General features: G+C 32.9%; 1 protein-coding gene across 4 annotated transcripts; it reads right to left on the reverse strand.

Moving 5' to 3' along the window:
- Positions 1–5,557: 5,557 nt before the first annotated feature.
- On the reverse strand, positions 5,558–10,491 carry LOC128551886 (uncharacterized). 4 transcript variants are annotated; one of them, XM_053532822.1, is made up of 4 exons: positions 10,318–10,491; positions 9,129–9,800; positions 7,283–8,733; positions 5,558–7,027 (listed from the first exon to the last, which is right to left on the reverse strand). In XM_053532822.1, exons 3-4 carry the CDS (start codon positions 7,413–7,415, stop codon positions 5,811–5,813), a joined length of 1,350 nt encoding a protein of 449 aa, XP_053388797.1. In that variant the 5' UTR covers positions 7,416–8,733; positions 9,129–9,800; positions 10,318–10,491; the 3' UTR covers positions 5,558–5,810. The 4 variants fall into 4 exon arrangements, with proteins under 4 accessions (XP_053388797.1, XP_053388796.1, XP_053388798.1 ...); XM_053532821.1 differs by having other exon boundaries at positions 7,283–8,399; positions 8,671–8,733; positions 9,129–10,491; XM_053532823.1 differs by having other exon boundaries at positions 5,558–6,686; positions 6,855–7,027; positions 9,129–10,491.
- Positions 10,492–14,244: the final 3,753 nt, after the last annotated feature.

Consider the following 14,244-nt stretch of genomic DNA (forward strand, 5'->3'; position numbering starts at 1 on the left):
TCACGGGACAAAAAGACGCGGTCATTTTACTGGATGCCGACATAATAGAAGGAAGCTTGAACTTGTTGTATTATCCTACGATCGGGCATAATTTGCAGTGCGGCGCTGTCGCAAGTTTCGCACATCTTTTAAAAGAAGAATTTCATTTTCAGGCAGAATTTTCTTCACAGAAGTACATATTTATTTATCTAGCAATGTTGGATAGTTGATAATTTCTATTTCCTGTTGGTCGCGTCAGTTTATTTTAGAAAGATACGTAACCGCATATAAACATCTCTGAAGCTGAAATTGTTGTGTCCCCCATCAGTGGTGGGGTGCATATTGATTTGGTCTTGTCCGTCCGTGCGTTCGAAGGTCGTGACGCGCCTAGCTAAAAAAGTCTTTGATATAAATTGATGAAACCTTGCATGAGTCTTTATCATGATATGTACTGGCGCACCTCCTATTTTTCGTCTGGCTCCACCCCCTATTTTTAGAGTTATGCCCCCTGAAATAGTCAAAAATTAACATTTTCACCATGTGACAGGCGTAGCTCAAAAAGTATTTGATAGAGATTCATGAAACCTTGCAAGAGTCTTTATCATGATATGAATCTCCTATTTTTTCGTCTGGCCCCGCCCACTATTAATAATAATAATATAATGCCCACTGAAATAGTCAAAAATACACATTTTCACCTTGTGACACGCCTAGCTCAAAAATTGTTTGATATAGATTCATGAAACATTGCATGAGTCTTTATCATGATATGATCTTGCCCACCTCTTATTTTTCATTTTTGTCTACCTCCTTTTTTAGAGTTATGGCCCCTGAACTAGTCAAAAATGCACATTTTCACCTTGTGACGCACCTAGCTCAAAAAGTATTTCATATAAAATGATTAAATCTTGCATGAATCTTAATCATGATATGAACCTGCGCACGTCTTATTTTGTCTCTGGCTCCGCCCCCTATTTTAAGAGTTATGGCCCCTGAAATAGTCAAAAACATTTTTACCTTGTGATGCGTCTAGCTCAAAAAGTATTTCATATAAATTGATTAAACCTTGTATGAGCCTTTATCATTATATGAACCTGCCCACCTCCTACTTTTTGTTTGGCTCCGTCCCCTATTTTGAGAGTGTAGGCCTCTGAAATAGTCAAAAATGGACATATTCACCTTGTGACGCGCCCCCTATAATCAGAGTTATGGCCCCTAAAATAGTAAAAAAAATGCACATTTTCAACTTGTGACGCATCTAGCTCAAAAAGTATTTAATATAGATGGTTGAAAACTTGCATAGATCTTTATCAGGATATAAACTTGCACACCTCTTATTTTTAATTGACTTTACTCCCTATTTGTAAAGTTTTGGCCCCTTAAATAGTAAAAAATGCACATTTTCACCTGTTTATGTGCCTAGCTCAAAAACTGTTTAATGTAAATTCACGAAACCTTGCTTGAGTCTTTATCATGATGTGACCTTGCACCCTTGGCATTCTTCTTGAGAATCTTTGCGCTTATTACATAATTTTTGCCCTTGAAATAGCCAAAATAGTGGATTTCTTTTGTGTGTGATGCTCATAGCTCAAAATATATGGCATAGAATAATGAATCCTTTTCATAAAATGTTTGTTTAAGCTAAACCCCATTAACACTGCAAACATTTGAAAAATTGCCCCTTATTTGTGACAAATGTACCAGTGGGGGGGCACACCCTGTGTCCTACAGACACATTCTAGTTTTTGTACTTGAAATGAATGTCTAAAATTAGTAACATATTTTTTGTGCTAGTTTGCTATTATATAACCTGTATATAGCTTATATTTTGTATTGTACTCGCACTGAATGTCTAAAGAGTAACAGATATTTTTAAAGAAAATTTCCAAAAATGAGCCGGGCCAAGAGAGAATCTATATTCTGCGTTTTAAAGGTAACTGCTTTAACTATACAATAACATATTTGGATATTTGGACGGAGGATGGGAGCCTAGTACTTGTCTTTCCCAGGAATGATGTTTCGAAAAACTGTCTGTCTGTGAAAATAGCTGAAATATTATTGACATCTAGAAGTAAACCAAAAGAACATATAAAACTAGAAAATTTGTTGCAGGCTATCGTTGATTAATCTGGTTAACATGATAGGCCCATGGCATGGCCTATCATCGATCTCGTGTAATGTCGTGAAAAATCCAAATGTAATCCGTATTTTAGTGCTTTGTTAAGTTTAATACATATAAAATGTAACTTTTACTCGGACCAAAAACATAGTCTTAAAAATGTAACTGTTACTCGGACCAAAACATAGTCTTACATCTGGTGCGCAATATTCATGACGTCTTGTAATTAATCACAGTATTTATTTATATGTGTCTGTTTGTTGTTATATAACCTGCATATACACTAATTTACAAACAACTTTGCAACACGTACCTTGACCAGGGTTATCACTTTGTTGACGCATCCTGTGTACACTTTTCATAGAGTTAACGATTGGTATTCTCCTGTTATGAATTCCATCCTTTAAATATGTTCATCAGTGAAACTTCCAGTACTGGAGTTTCAATGATCATGGATCTGCGTAAACAACGTTTTAATAACAGAATATAATAAAAAAGTCTGCTATTCTGTGAATTGTATGTAATTTATGGTATCTTTTACATGTATTATGTAAATAATTTACATAGCTGCCTTGCATTATGTGTATTGGAATGGATGTATTATGTCAGTTTATATGAAATCATATCTGTGCCAAGTTAAAAAATCTCCCCATCTTTTGAGTCGTATTGAACGGAATTAAGAAATATTCATAATCATTGTGTTTGGCTCAAAGTAAAGCATGCTTAATATAGAGCGGCGATATATATAGTGCCAAAAGTTTTTTGCATAAGAACAGTCTTTTTTGTCTCATTAATTAACCCGGCAAAACAATTTTGTTCCTTTAAACACGGGTGGTAAACGCGCAATCAAATTCCCACTGGGAATACGCTACACATGGGTTTCGCGACTTCCGGTACTGGTGTTGCGCATCAATATATACACAATCGAGGTAAGTGGGATTTTGTTTTTGTAAATAATGACACATTTACGAGTGCTTTCGAAAAAAAGAAAATGCTATTCGACGCAAAAAATGAATAAAGATCATATGTGTCAAATACAAGTTTATTAACCTAAGAATTACCTCTGTTATCACGAACACTTTTTTCTAACTCTTATGCCTTCTTTCTGGAAATGTGACGCTTCTAACTCTTCGGGTAAACGATTTGTACGAGGGGGCACAGCCTCGAGTTCCAATGCTCTTTCTATTACATAATAGTTTAAAATGGTTATATAGAAAGTGTAATGCATTTAAATTCCTTTGTCGATAACTCGAATGTCACTTAGTTCTATAAAAAAAAGTGCTTTTTTGTAGACAGTAACATTATGAATAAATCAAAATAAAATGCTACCACTGATTGAATCGAATTTGCTCAGAAATAAAATAAAAATAGAAAATCACAGGGATGTCAGTTTTATATAATTATAAGGAGTCGGATTTAGGCATTCTAACTCATACTATTAAACTATACATAATACTAACTGTCTTCAATAAAGCCCAGCTCAGTGAATGCGTCACATCTGAACGCCTCTACACAGATTTTCATTTTAGGAAAATTATTATCGTAACAACAACAGAAATCGGCAATTATGACTGATGGTTAAAGTAAAAGTATTGTAATATACATTTAAAAGTTCTAAATTGAGTATTCTATGAGAGTTATAAACATAAAACATGAAATTCCACAAGGTGCGTTCTAAGGTGTAGGAATAGTATTATATAAAGGTATATAGGCGTTCGTGCGACTTTCGCATTTCGGAGAAATTCCAACTGGTAACATGATCAATAAACAATCATCTCTTCTTTGAAGAACATCACGTGACGATGGTAAAACATTGTACGATTGTCAACGCCTGGTAAAGCAAACACGTGTTAATTTTCATTTCTGCCGGAACCATTAAGAAAAAATGAAAGTTTTCAATCTCTTTTTTGATGCCATAAGCGACTTGTCAAATTCTTACATGTAACGCAGAATCGGAATTTCGATAGGTTTGTTGATAAAACATCTGTCAGCTGTTGGTTCGATTATTCAGGCGTGAAAAGAATAAAGTGGACTTTTTATCAGAATTAACTGGACAGGTAAGATTTTAGCTCAGCTATTTTCCGAGGTCACTTTTTATCACAACTGCTTATACATTTGTATATGATTGCGGAAAGTAGTATACAGTCGCATGTAAGCCATGACTTCGTTTCTAGGATGTTTGCAGTTTTTACGACTGTGAAAATGTGTTCCTTCAGATCAATTTAACTGTTGGCGAAGGAACAGTTTAATTTAAAAGACCTTGAAGGTAACCAATCGTTTAAACAGTTCTGTACTCTATATTTCGGGGAAAAAAACCCAGCACATCCAGCTTTCTCAAATGTGTTAGAACAAATAGCTTTTCTTTTATTATTTTTGAATACAAGATCTGTCAACATATATTAGAGACCAACATACTCTTGTCCCATCGTAATCTGAACAAAACATTTAATTGAAATTACTAGATAAGTAGCGAGATAAATGTCATTGAATACCGAACTGGCCAGAAGCCAGAATCTCCATCCATCAATCCATCCGTATAAGTAACAACGAGTATATATATGATTGATTAAGGATATTGTCCGCGATGTTTTTTTTTAAATATAAAATAGAATCTTACACAAAGATTTGAATTACATCAGGAGAATTATTGTTCCTTCTGTTTTCATCACAAGCTGGCCAATCAAACCTTAGAAATAACCTTTGACGTTAAAATTATTCTTTCTTAATTGAGGTGAGTCTCTGATTAAATGCGTTCCACGGATTACATATTACTAGACCCAAGGATGGAAACGTGGCTTTGTTGAAACATGTGAAACATCTTATTTGTCACAAAGTTTAACATACGTCGTAACCTCCGAATGCATGGTCAATATATGGAAACAAACGTCATTGCAATCCTCTCATTGTGCGCAACAAATTCACGCATTGAATGGTATACTACATGTGGACATACCAGGTCAATGTGTACAGCCATTGTTTTAATAGCCGTATTTACTCAACTGAAAGTGGTTACGGATTTAACTTGTTGTTGGATTTAACACATTATGTTAGCGTAAATACTCTGGTAATAGCGGACTTGACGTTTTTAGGCAGTAGAAAACAACATAGTTCTTTTTCAAAATTTTATCTTATTGTGGCATTTTGTTGCAGAAATAAACGCCCCTTGATGCAAAATGTAACGCCCCCGGGGGCGGCGCTTAAACGGGGGATACGGAATGTCAATAAGGTAGAATGATCTTGTCCTTGTGACCAATGCTGGGATTCTACACACTGATGACCAATATCTAAATTAGACGTAGCAACCAAAATATTACAATGCAATCAAACATTTATACAGATGTGCCCTAGAAGGAACTTTAGGTATGCTTTTTAACTTGTTCTACACCCTATAATATCAGATCGAGTTTTTTATAGCGGATAAACAAACGAAAGGTCCCGTCTTGTATGCAAAGAAACATTTATGGATGCGTAAATGTGTCAACTTGTACAAGAACACAATATTCAAATACTACAAAATGTCCTTTGTTTTATCTTCTGTCTTTAATTATTTGTAGAATATGGTATGCATAGAATAATCCACCTCTGGTTGCGGTCGCCGATCGGAATATGCGATGATATGAAAAAAGTCATATATTTCTGTTTGAATCTCCAACCATTGAAGGAGTTCTATATTCTTAGACATCGAGGTAAGTATGACATATGTATCTCAATGTTAACTCAAGTTAAATTCTTTTTCTGTCAGAGTTTTAAGCTCTGCTAATCCTTTATCCAATCTGACCGTGGTGTATGAACCTTTTCTACCACAGTTTTCCCCAACGACCATTGAGATAAGCTGGACCTCTTCACCGTATTTATCTGGATGTTCTGCACATACCATTGCACCGCTGTCACCTTCCTTGCAGAATGCACCATTTTCCTCTCTATCTTCTACAACAATATAATTTTCGCCCAAATCGTAATTTTGAACTGAACTTTGTTCTGGAATAGTTACAGTACCTAGTCCCAGTGGTGTTGAAGCACCTTTGATATGGACAGGTAAGCCGCGAAGTTTTTCAGTGTCGTAGTTGCAAAGCTTTCCTTGTACAGTTATATTTTCTTCTGTAATATACCGAGTATCATAGCCAGTTTCTGCATCATTTTCTAGACAAGCCGCAGCGATATCCAAATATTGTTTTTCTGTTTCACCTTCATGTATCTGTTTCATTATTTTAGCCACCATGCGGTCTTTACCATTTTCAACATATAAATTTCCATCTGAACTACAACTAGCAACATGTCTTGAGATAAGAGCCCAAGTTCGTTCAGATTCTCCCGAGGACGTATGCGCAAATCCACCAAGCGTTCCGCAGACTTTACGATCATTCGTTTTTTTCACTGCAATTTTCTTGCCGACGTGACAAGTTGAAAACGTATTTATATCTGATGAAACTATTGAATATTCTGTTATACCATGCTCTTCTAAAAGTGCTTTAACGTTTTTATTGAGATCTTCTGAACAAAACCCATCTTTGGTATAAACCTGAAATGTGCTGAAACGATATCCACAGCTTTGTATCACATCACTCATTTGCTGCAGCTTGATCAATAACTGAAAATCAAAACAAAAACAAAAATCATATATTATTAAAATGAGACATTTCATCGACGTTACAAAACGGATTCTTGACGAAAAAAGTAAAATACTGATAATATTTTTTTTCATACTGCCAACTTCTCTACCGAGTATAAAATGGAAAATAACATACAAATTACCAACCTTTTCATCTATTTTGTTGTTCATTTTGTAACTTAGAGACGGAAACTCTTTTTTTGGAAGATTACTTCTATTGAACATTCCAACAATTTCATCATAGAGACGCTCTATAGATTCAATATGTTCTTTGCTTAAAACAGCGATACTTCTCTGAGGTTTAGTGTTGTCATCCTTGTCTGAAAATATAAATATAAAATGCAAAATAAATATAGATATAATTGTCATTGAAACAAACTTTTGTTTCGTATCAAAGGAAACTCTTCTCAAATATTTGATTTAACTGTAAATACTTTAAGTGTGAAATAATTCATTTCTACAACTTTACCGATCGCTTCAAATACAAAGTTTAACTAACACATATTAATTGAAATAGCTTCATTGTATAAGTAGTGATACAAAAATTGACAAGCCTTCATTTGTAGTATTGTTACCTCGTTTTCTCACAGTGTTTAATCTGTTTCTTGACAAAGAAGGCGTATCTGAGGTTTCTGGATCAAAGGAGGAAGAGTCAAGATTTTGATCGTTGTCTAAATAAATGTGTCTACCTAAGAATGAAAAATGCATCGCATTTAACTCAGTCAGTCCTATTCAGCAACATTTTTAGTAACTCTGGTTCCGAGATTTGTATATAGAAATCATTTTGAATGTCATATTAATGAATATAAGCCGCTTTGTATGAGATTATTCTGAAGTATTACATGTATAAATTGTTGATTTAAACATGTTTTACTTGAAAATTCGACAAAGAAGAAAGTCATTTCGAAGATGTGTACTAAAAATATACAATCTTCTTTGCTTATACATTTATAAAATAAAGTATTCATATCTTTTATTTGTATTTTTGATACTGTTTTAACTGATACATTTGTACAAATATTTGCGTGCATTTATAAAGCACGAATTTTATGCTAATTTTCTTGCGTAAAGTTATTAAAAATGGTTTGCACAACTATAAAGGAACCATAAGTTTTGTTTCCTTGTAAACTAAACTTCAGATAAGATATGAGCCGCACCATGAGAAAACCAACACTGTGCATGTACGACCAGCATGGTGCCTGACCATCCTGCGCATCCGCACAGTCTGATAAGGATCCATACTGTTCGCTTTCAAACCTTATTTCAGTTAGAGAAAACAGTGCAGGCTGTTCTTGGTCTGCACTGGTCGCAAAGGCAGAACAACTTGTCGCCAGCAGGCTAAAGGTTAAGAAGAAAGCATTGAGTTATCAACTCTAAAATATAAAGCTTCGGTTGAAGATTTAGGTAAAATCAATTTATATATATATATATGTTTCACATCAAGTTTAAATATTACTTGAAAGTCAATGTATGGAATGCGTATCAATTGGCTTTATTGAAGCATCTAGCATTCGAAATATTGTTTCATATTTATTTTTCTCCATGTTTACGTTAACAAATTGAAATATCTATTCAAAAATGTTTCATTCCAGCATTCTTTCAATATTACAAGTTTCTGCAGCCTACTACCTAATTTTGATTTATCATTTGCTGACTTCCATCGTCTCGGAATGTATTGTGTAGTCTTTTTGCCTGAAAATCAAAAGGCATTCTAGGTATAATGCTTGCCATGTGTAAGAATAATGGTTGTGAATTCTGTAACATTATTACATGTACTTCTGACACCCCGATTGTACTTATTGTATGATTGAACACATAATATCTTATGAATTTTCTATTGTAGATATATGCAGACTAACTTATGCATAGACAATCACTTTAAATCAAATATCATATTTTTCATTAACAAGTGAGGTAAGTGGAATACTAAGGTAATTTCATGAGCAACGTATATAATGCATACAGTTTTCCTTTGCCGATTGTGCTCTTTTGATGACAACCTCTGTCTGTATATAAGCGTCTTCTTCTGAAACAAAACATGTGGTTATGAAATATTTTAAAGTCAGTCATGAACCATATGATGAAATCTAAGATCTTCTATAATATACATATCAGAAACAAACCAAAACTAATAACAGACTACTCTGTTCATAGGAGATACTGAAATATGCACCTGGCACGGACTTATTAGACATATTTTAATGCATCCGCATTTATGTCTACTTACTGCAAAATTTCATTGCATTTTCTCAAATTTTCTTATATATTTTTTTTGTGTTAGTTTTTCCAAAATTTAAACTTGTCTGACAAAGGACACAGAAGATGTCGATGACTTCCGCTTAAAATCAGTTTCAAACCTGTTTAATAAGAAGAAGGCTAATTAATAATAATACAATAATGTTTAAGAAGCAAAACCTATACCTTTATCTGCAGTTTCTTTGGTCACTGAAGCTTTCTCATCCCGTTGTGTTTTGAAATGCTCTAGTGTTCTGTTCACGAGAATGCAATCAAGACATTCACAAGCGTCTTTCATTCCCTTGAAAGCATTTCGTTCTAAATGTGTGGATACTACGTAACAAACATTTTCTTTCGTGCACACATCGACGTGTTTATAATGTTTTAACGTTCCCAGACGAGCTTGTTCATCTTTTTCATCATTAGCAATGACAAGAAGATGTCCCTTAAACTCTTTTACAGATTTTGAAATGTCATTTTTGCTGTTTGTGATGATAAAGGTATGTCCTTTTAAAGGTCCTTTTGATAATAGATCGTTTAAGCTATCAAGTGTTGACGTATTTCCTTTGGCTATGAGTTCACTCTTTCTAGAAACTACTGACTGGATACTCGGAAAGTTGTCTTCTAAAGATAAATCTTTGCAGAAGATAATGAAAATTTCCGTATCATGAAAATCACTTTTTTCTTCTAGTGACTCACCATCACGTTTAAGTCTCCTCATCAAATTATTGTAACGTTTAGCGATGTCCTTTCTAATTTTCTTCGAGTACTGATATCTAGGAAAACACCATTCAGGTACATTGTATTCAGTAATTTCCATGGTCTCAAAACACTCTTTCCAAAATCAAAGATTTTAACCTGTCAATAATGTAAGATTACAACTGTGTTATCGTTATCAGTTTTAGACTCTATATCACATACGCAAATCAAACACCCATTTATCTAATGATTAATAAGTGTAACAAAATTACATGAAATATTCCCATTATCAATCAAAGGGAGGGCATTTAGTCAGTTTAAATAATTTAAAAAGGAAACTTGTATACAAAAATTTCACTGGGAAGTGTCCATCTAAACATTAATATAGCATGTACTGCGCAAGAACTTATACAAGAACTGACACTGATATAAAATACACATATGCTATAAAATCCAAATAAAGATCAAATGAATGAATCTATTGATTGTTTACAGAATTTTTATAATCATTTTGTCATATAACATTATAAGAACGATCTACACATATAATTTAGACTAAATGAGGGCTTACAACGTCCATTTCAGCCCATATAGATCATGTTCCGGTAACGGAATATTTCGTCAGCTCAGAACATTTACTAAAACATTAGGAAAAACACATATTCTTTAACATTACATTAACATGACAGTAGCACAATACGTCACTCCGAAAATTTCCAAACTTGTGTATATAAACTGTCTAAGTATTCTACGATCAACAGACAAATTTTATATATTGAAAATCGCTAAAAAGAGAAAACTGAAAATTAAGATATAATCTGAATAGTTAAGGTCCTGTTTCAAGTTTAACGTTTTATCATAACCATTCATATAAAGCCAAATGTCTTCTTAAATTAGTACAAATACCGGTATTCACACAGTAATTGGTTTCCAAAATAAAACACGGTTGCTGTACTGTACAAACCTGTGAAATTAAACCCAAACACAAAATTAATGAATTACAAGTACTTTTTAATCATCGAACACTTTATTTTTGAGAGATCCTACTTTTACAATCTAATGTTTTATGTTTACATAACGAAATAATGTCTATACTAGTATATATTTTTAGAATATAAATATCGTCTTTGTCATAAGTAGGAACATGATCATACGTTTATAGAAACCAGAAACTATCCCCCGGACTGCATAAGAGTAAGCAAACAATAACAGGTGGAGACATTCAAAAACGGAAAATCATGTATTTCTTGTAATTTAAAAAAGTGTATTAACAAAAAAGATGTGCCTTATTGGGAGCCGTTATATTTTTTGTAGTAACCAGATATACACCAGACCTTGATAAGTTATATCCAACGAACTTATTCTAATGACTAGACAGGATCATGTTTGAAATATTATAGTTTAAATATATGGGAATGCTACGTCTGTAGTATTTATGTTGAAGGATATCCAATGTTCAATTTTTTTATCTTAAAATATTTATTTCGAATGTAGAAAATCATCATCATCAATGTGTTTAACTTTTAGTAATATATACAAACAAATATGTAGGTTAATAATTTTGTAGCGCTGCATTTTTTATTAAGCATCTTATACTAACTGTCGGTTGTGAAATAAAACCACTTTCAGGTTTTAGCGATAATACACATTTATATCACGCTTATCCATAGTGCAAATGTTTTAAGAGTATATTATTCAATTCAAATAGATAAAATTGTAAATACAGATGATCGTGATGTTTACATAAACTAACTGAATTTTCAAAAATGTCATTAGGGTTCAGTATAACTTATGACAGCAAATAGAGCGAGATAATCAAAGAAAGGTTGTTTAAAACGTAACACGTCCTATAAACGGTCGTTAAACATGTTTTAAAACATAATTGAAACATGTTTCAGTTGGTTTCTATGACATACTTCAAGAGACTAATTAGTGCATTAAAGGTTTGACTCTTGATAATAAACCTTCTGCAGTCCCTGCTCTAAGAGGTAAGCTTACGCTTGTGCTAAGGGTCTTAGTTGTGTTACATGTTTCTTTACCATACATGAATATACTCAGTCAAACCGTTTCTGCCATTAAATTGCTTGATTGCTAGAATATATATTTTGAATTGGTAACACACAAAAGTATTTTCTGCTATCTTTGATAAAAATATTGTCTGCTTATGAAACAGTGTCTATAAAATTAAAAATCAGGCTAATTGTATACACGATTATCAAGTACAGGAAAAGGTTGCTATAAAATTGTTTTCTTTTTGTTTTTCTTTTTGGGTGGGCAGGATGTACGATTTCGCTGAATTCTTACCATTTTTAGACAAAATATGAAACAAATATCATATAAAGTCAAATAAAAATGTCAGAAAAGACAAAGTACATAGATAGACGTAATTAATCATTCTTATATAACTCCGATAATATTTAAAAATCTTTGCCTTATATTTCAAATACTTCATTTATCAAATCTTGACAAGATACAAGATACAAATTTTATTTTAAGACGGTGTTACATGTATAGACAACTTTAGATATGTATAGTTATTGACCGACATATATACTGCTTATATCGTAATAAAACTTCAAATTTGTAGCAAATATATAATTTTATTCGATTTTCGACCTCCTATAAAAGCGGACAAAACGAACAAACAGAACTAGGACCTATCAATACCTCATTCATTCATTCATTTAATATGCTACTTAATAGTATGATATTACGAAATTATTGTATATAAGCAATATGAACCGGAGAGCAGCAATTTCATGTTATGATTAAACAAGTGCATTTATAAATGATGTAACCACAGCCTTGACATGTTTTGGGTCTACATATTATTTTATGTTAAACTGTTTCTTCACTACTACAGCATATATCACAGCATTACATTATATGTAAATCTAGTATATGGTCTATCTTGTGTTTTCGCATCATTTTCATTTCTTAACAAAAACATTCATACGGTAATGTTGAAATTATACAGAATGCAATAAAGTCATTAGTCAAGTTAGTAAACGTTGTATATTCTTGACTGGTCTTACATAATAAATGTACTAGAATGCGCACAAAATAAATGCAATAAAGGCTATGCAGGCTACATGTAGCTTATACTAAACATGTATTCAAGTTGTTAACTTTGATGAGATTCGATATAGAATATAGCAAGCAAAATCCTTAATTATTGAAACACTGTAAATGTGCGAGCTGTCAGTTTTGCTTCAGATATTCCTAAGTAGTCACAGCAGTAGGCGGAGTCATTTAGTGTCATTGTGTGTATACTCTAACCCTAAAAGTTTGAGAGAGGTGTTCCATCAGCTGTTTCGGACACCGAAAACATTTGTATCATGTTTTAAAATATCAACATGGCCCACTAAGTCATATATACACAAAGGAGTATTTTAGCCATCTTTCTAACAATAATATATAATAAGGCACTGCCTCAATCGAGAGCCGATACGGCTTCAACTCATCCTTTAACATTTATAAAAGAACTGTCAAATGAAAGCGCGAAAAGACGCGTTTTTTTTATTCGGTAGTAAATATCTCATTCGGTATATCGCATTTTACCGTACGGGGATCGATCCCGATTTTCGTCGCTACGCGTAGGAACGATTCTCTATCAATTTAAATATAGATTTTGGAATAAAAACAACACCCCCAATATTAGATATCCATATTGTACTGAGTTCAAGTTATGTGGATGAAAATTAGGCACAAGGAAAAACTTACAAAATCCTAAGTCGGACGCTCTGTGCACATGCCGGAAGTACACGTTTACTTTTTTAATTCGATAGTATATATCCCATTCGTTATACCGCATGTTACCGTAGAGAGATCGCTTCCAATTTTCATCGATCCGTGACGAAAATCGTCAGGATCCATACTCTATAAATTAGTAAATTTTTAAATAATAATTATAAAAGTTTGTTAAGGTCTTTCAAGATTTTTTTTCATATATTCGCGTAAAGACAGATTTATCACTAATCATATCGTCTCAATCAAATCCGTTAACGGCTTCTGTTCTATACACAAGAGGTATACTTATTTTTTTTGTATAATTCAAGACATTTTTGTGATTTTGTGATTGAAAGTAAATTATGTGTAAATTTGGAAAACAACCATAAAAAGTATAAACTATTGGTAATAACAAAGACAATATCACAATTAAACCCTGCCTGTTATATAATCAATTCAAAGCACTCAAATATAACAAAACTAAGGTATTGGAAATGTTTACATCACTCAATCATGGTACCTACCTACATTGTACCTATTAACAAACAGCGTTTACATTATATCAAAATACATGTATCTATGATTCTAGATACATTTCACTTAAGGTCATGCGGACTGACCGCAAAATGTCAAATCATTGACAAAGTAACAAAATCTTTCCCTTTCTGTAATAACATTTTTCCTATATTGTGCAGCAATTTACCGATATTGTACAGCGTTTAGTATAAAGTAATCGCTATGAAAAATAACTCGTTGATAGGATTAAGCAAGTATGGAGTCAATGATTATCTCCCTTGGTATGTTTAACATTTATTCAATCAATGCGAAATAAATATTTTGTCGAACGAAATTTTGTATAAACTGACATTGATGA

Source organism: Mercenaria mercenaria, unplaced genomic scaffold (genome assembly GCF_021730395.1).
Source record: "Mercenaria mercenaria strain notata unplaced genomic scaffold, MADL_Memer_1 contig_1805, whole genome shotgun sequence".
In the NCBI taxonomy this organism is placed as follows: Eukaryota; Metazoa; Mollusca; class Bivalvia; order Venerida; family Veneridae; genus Mercenaria; species Mercenaria mercenaria.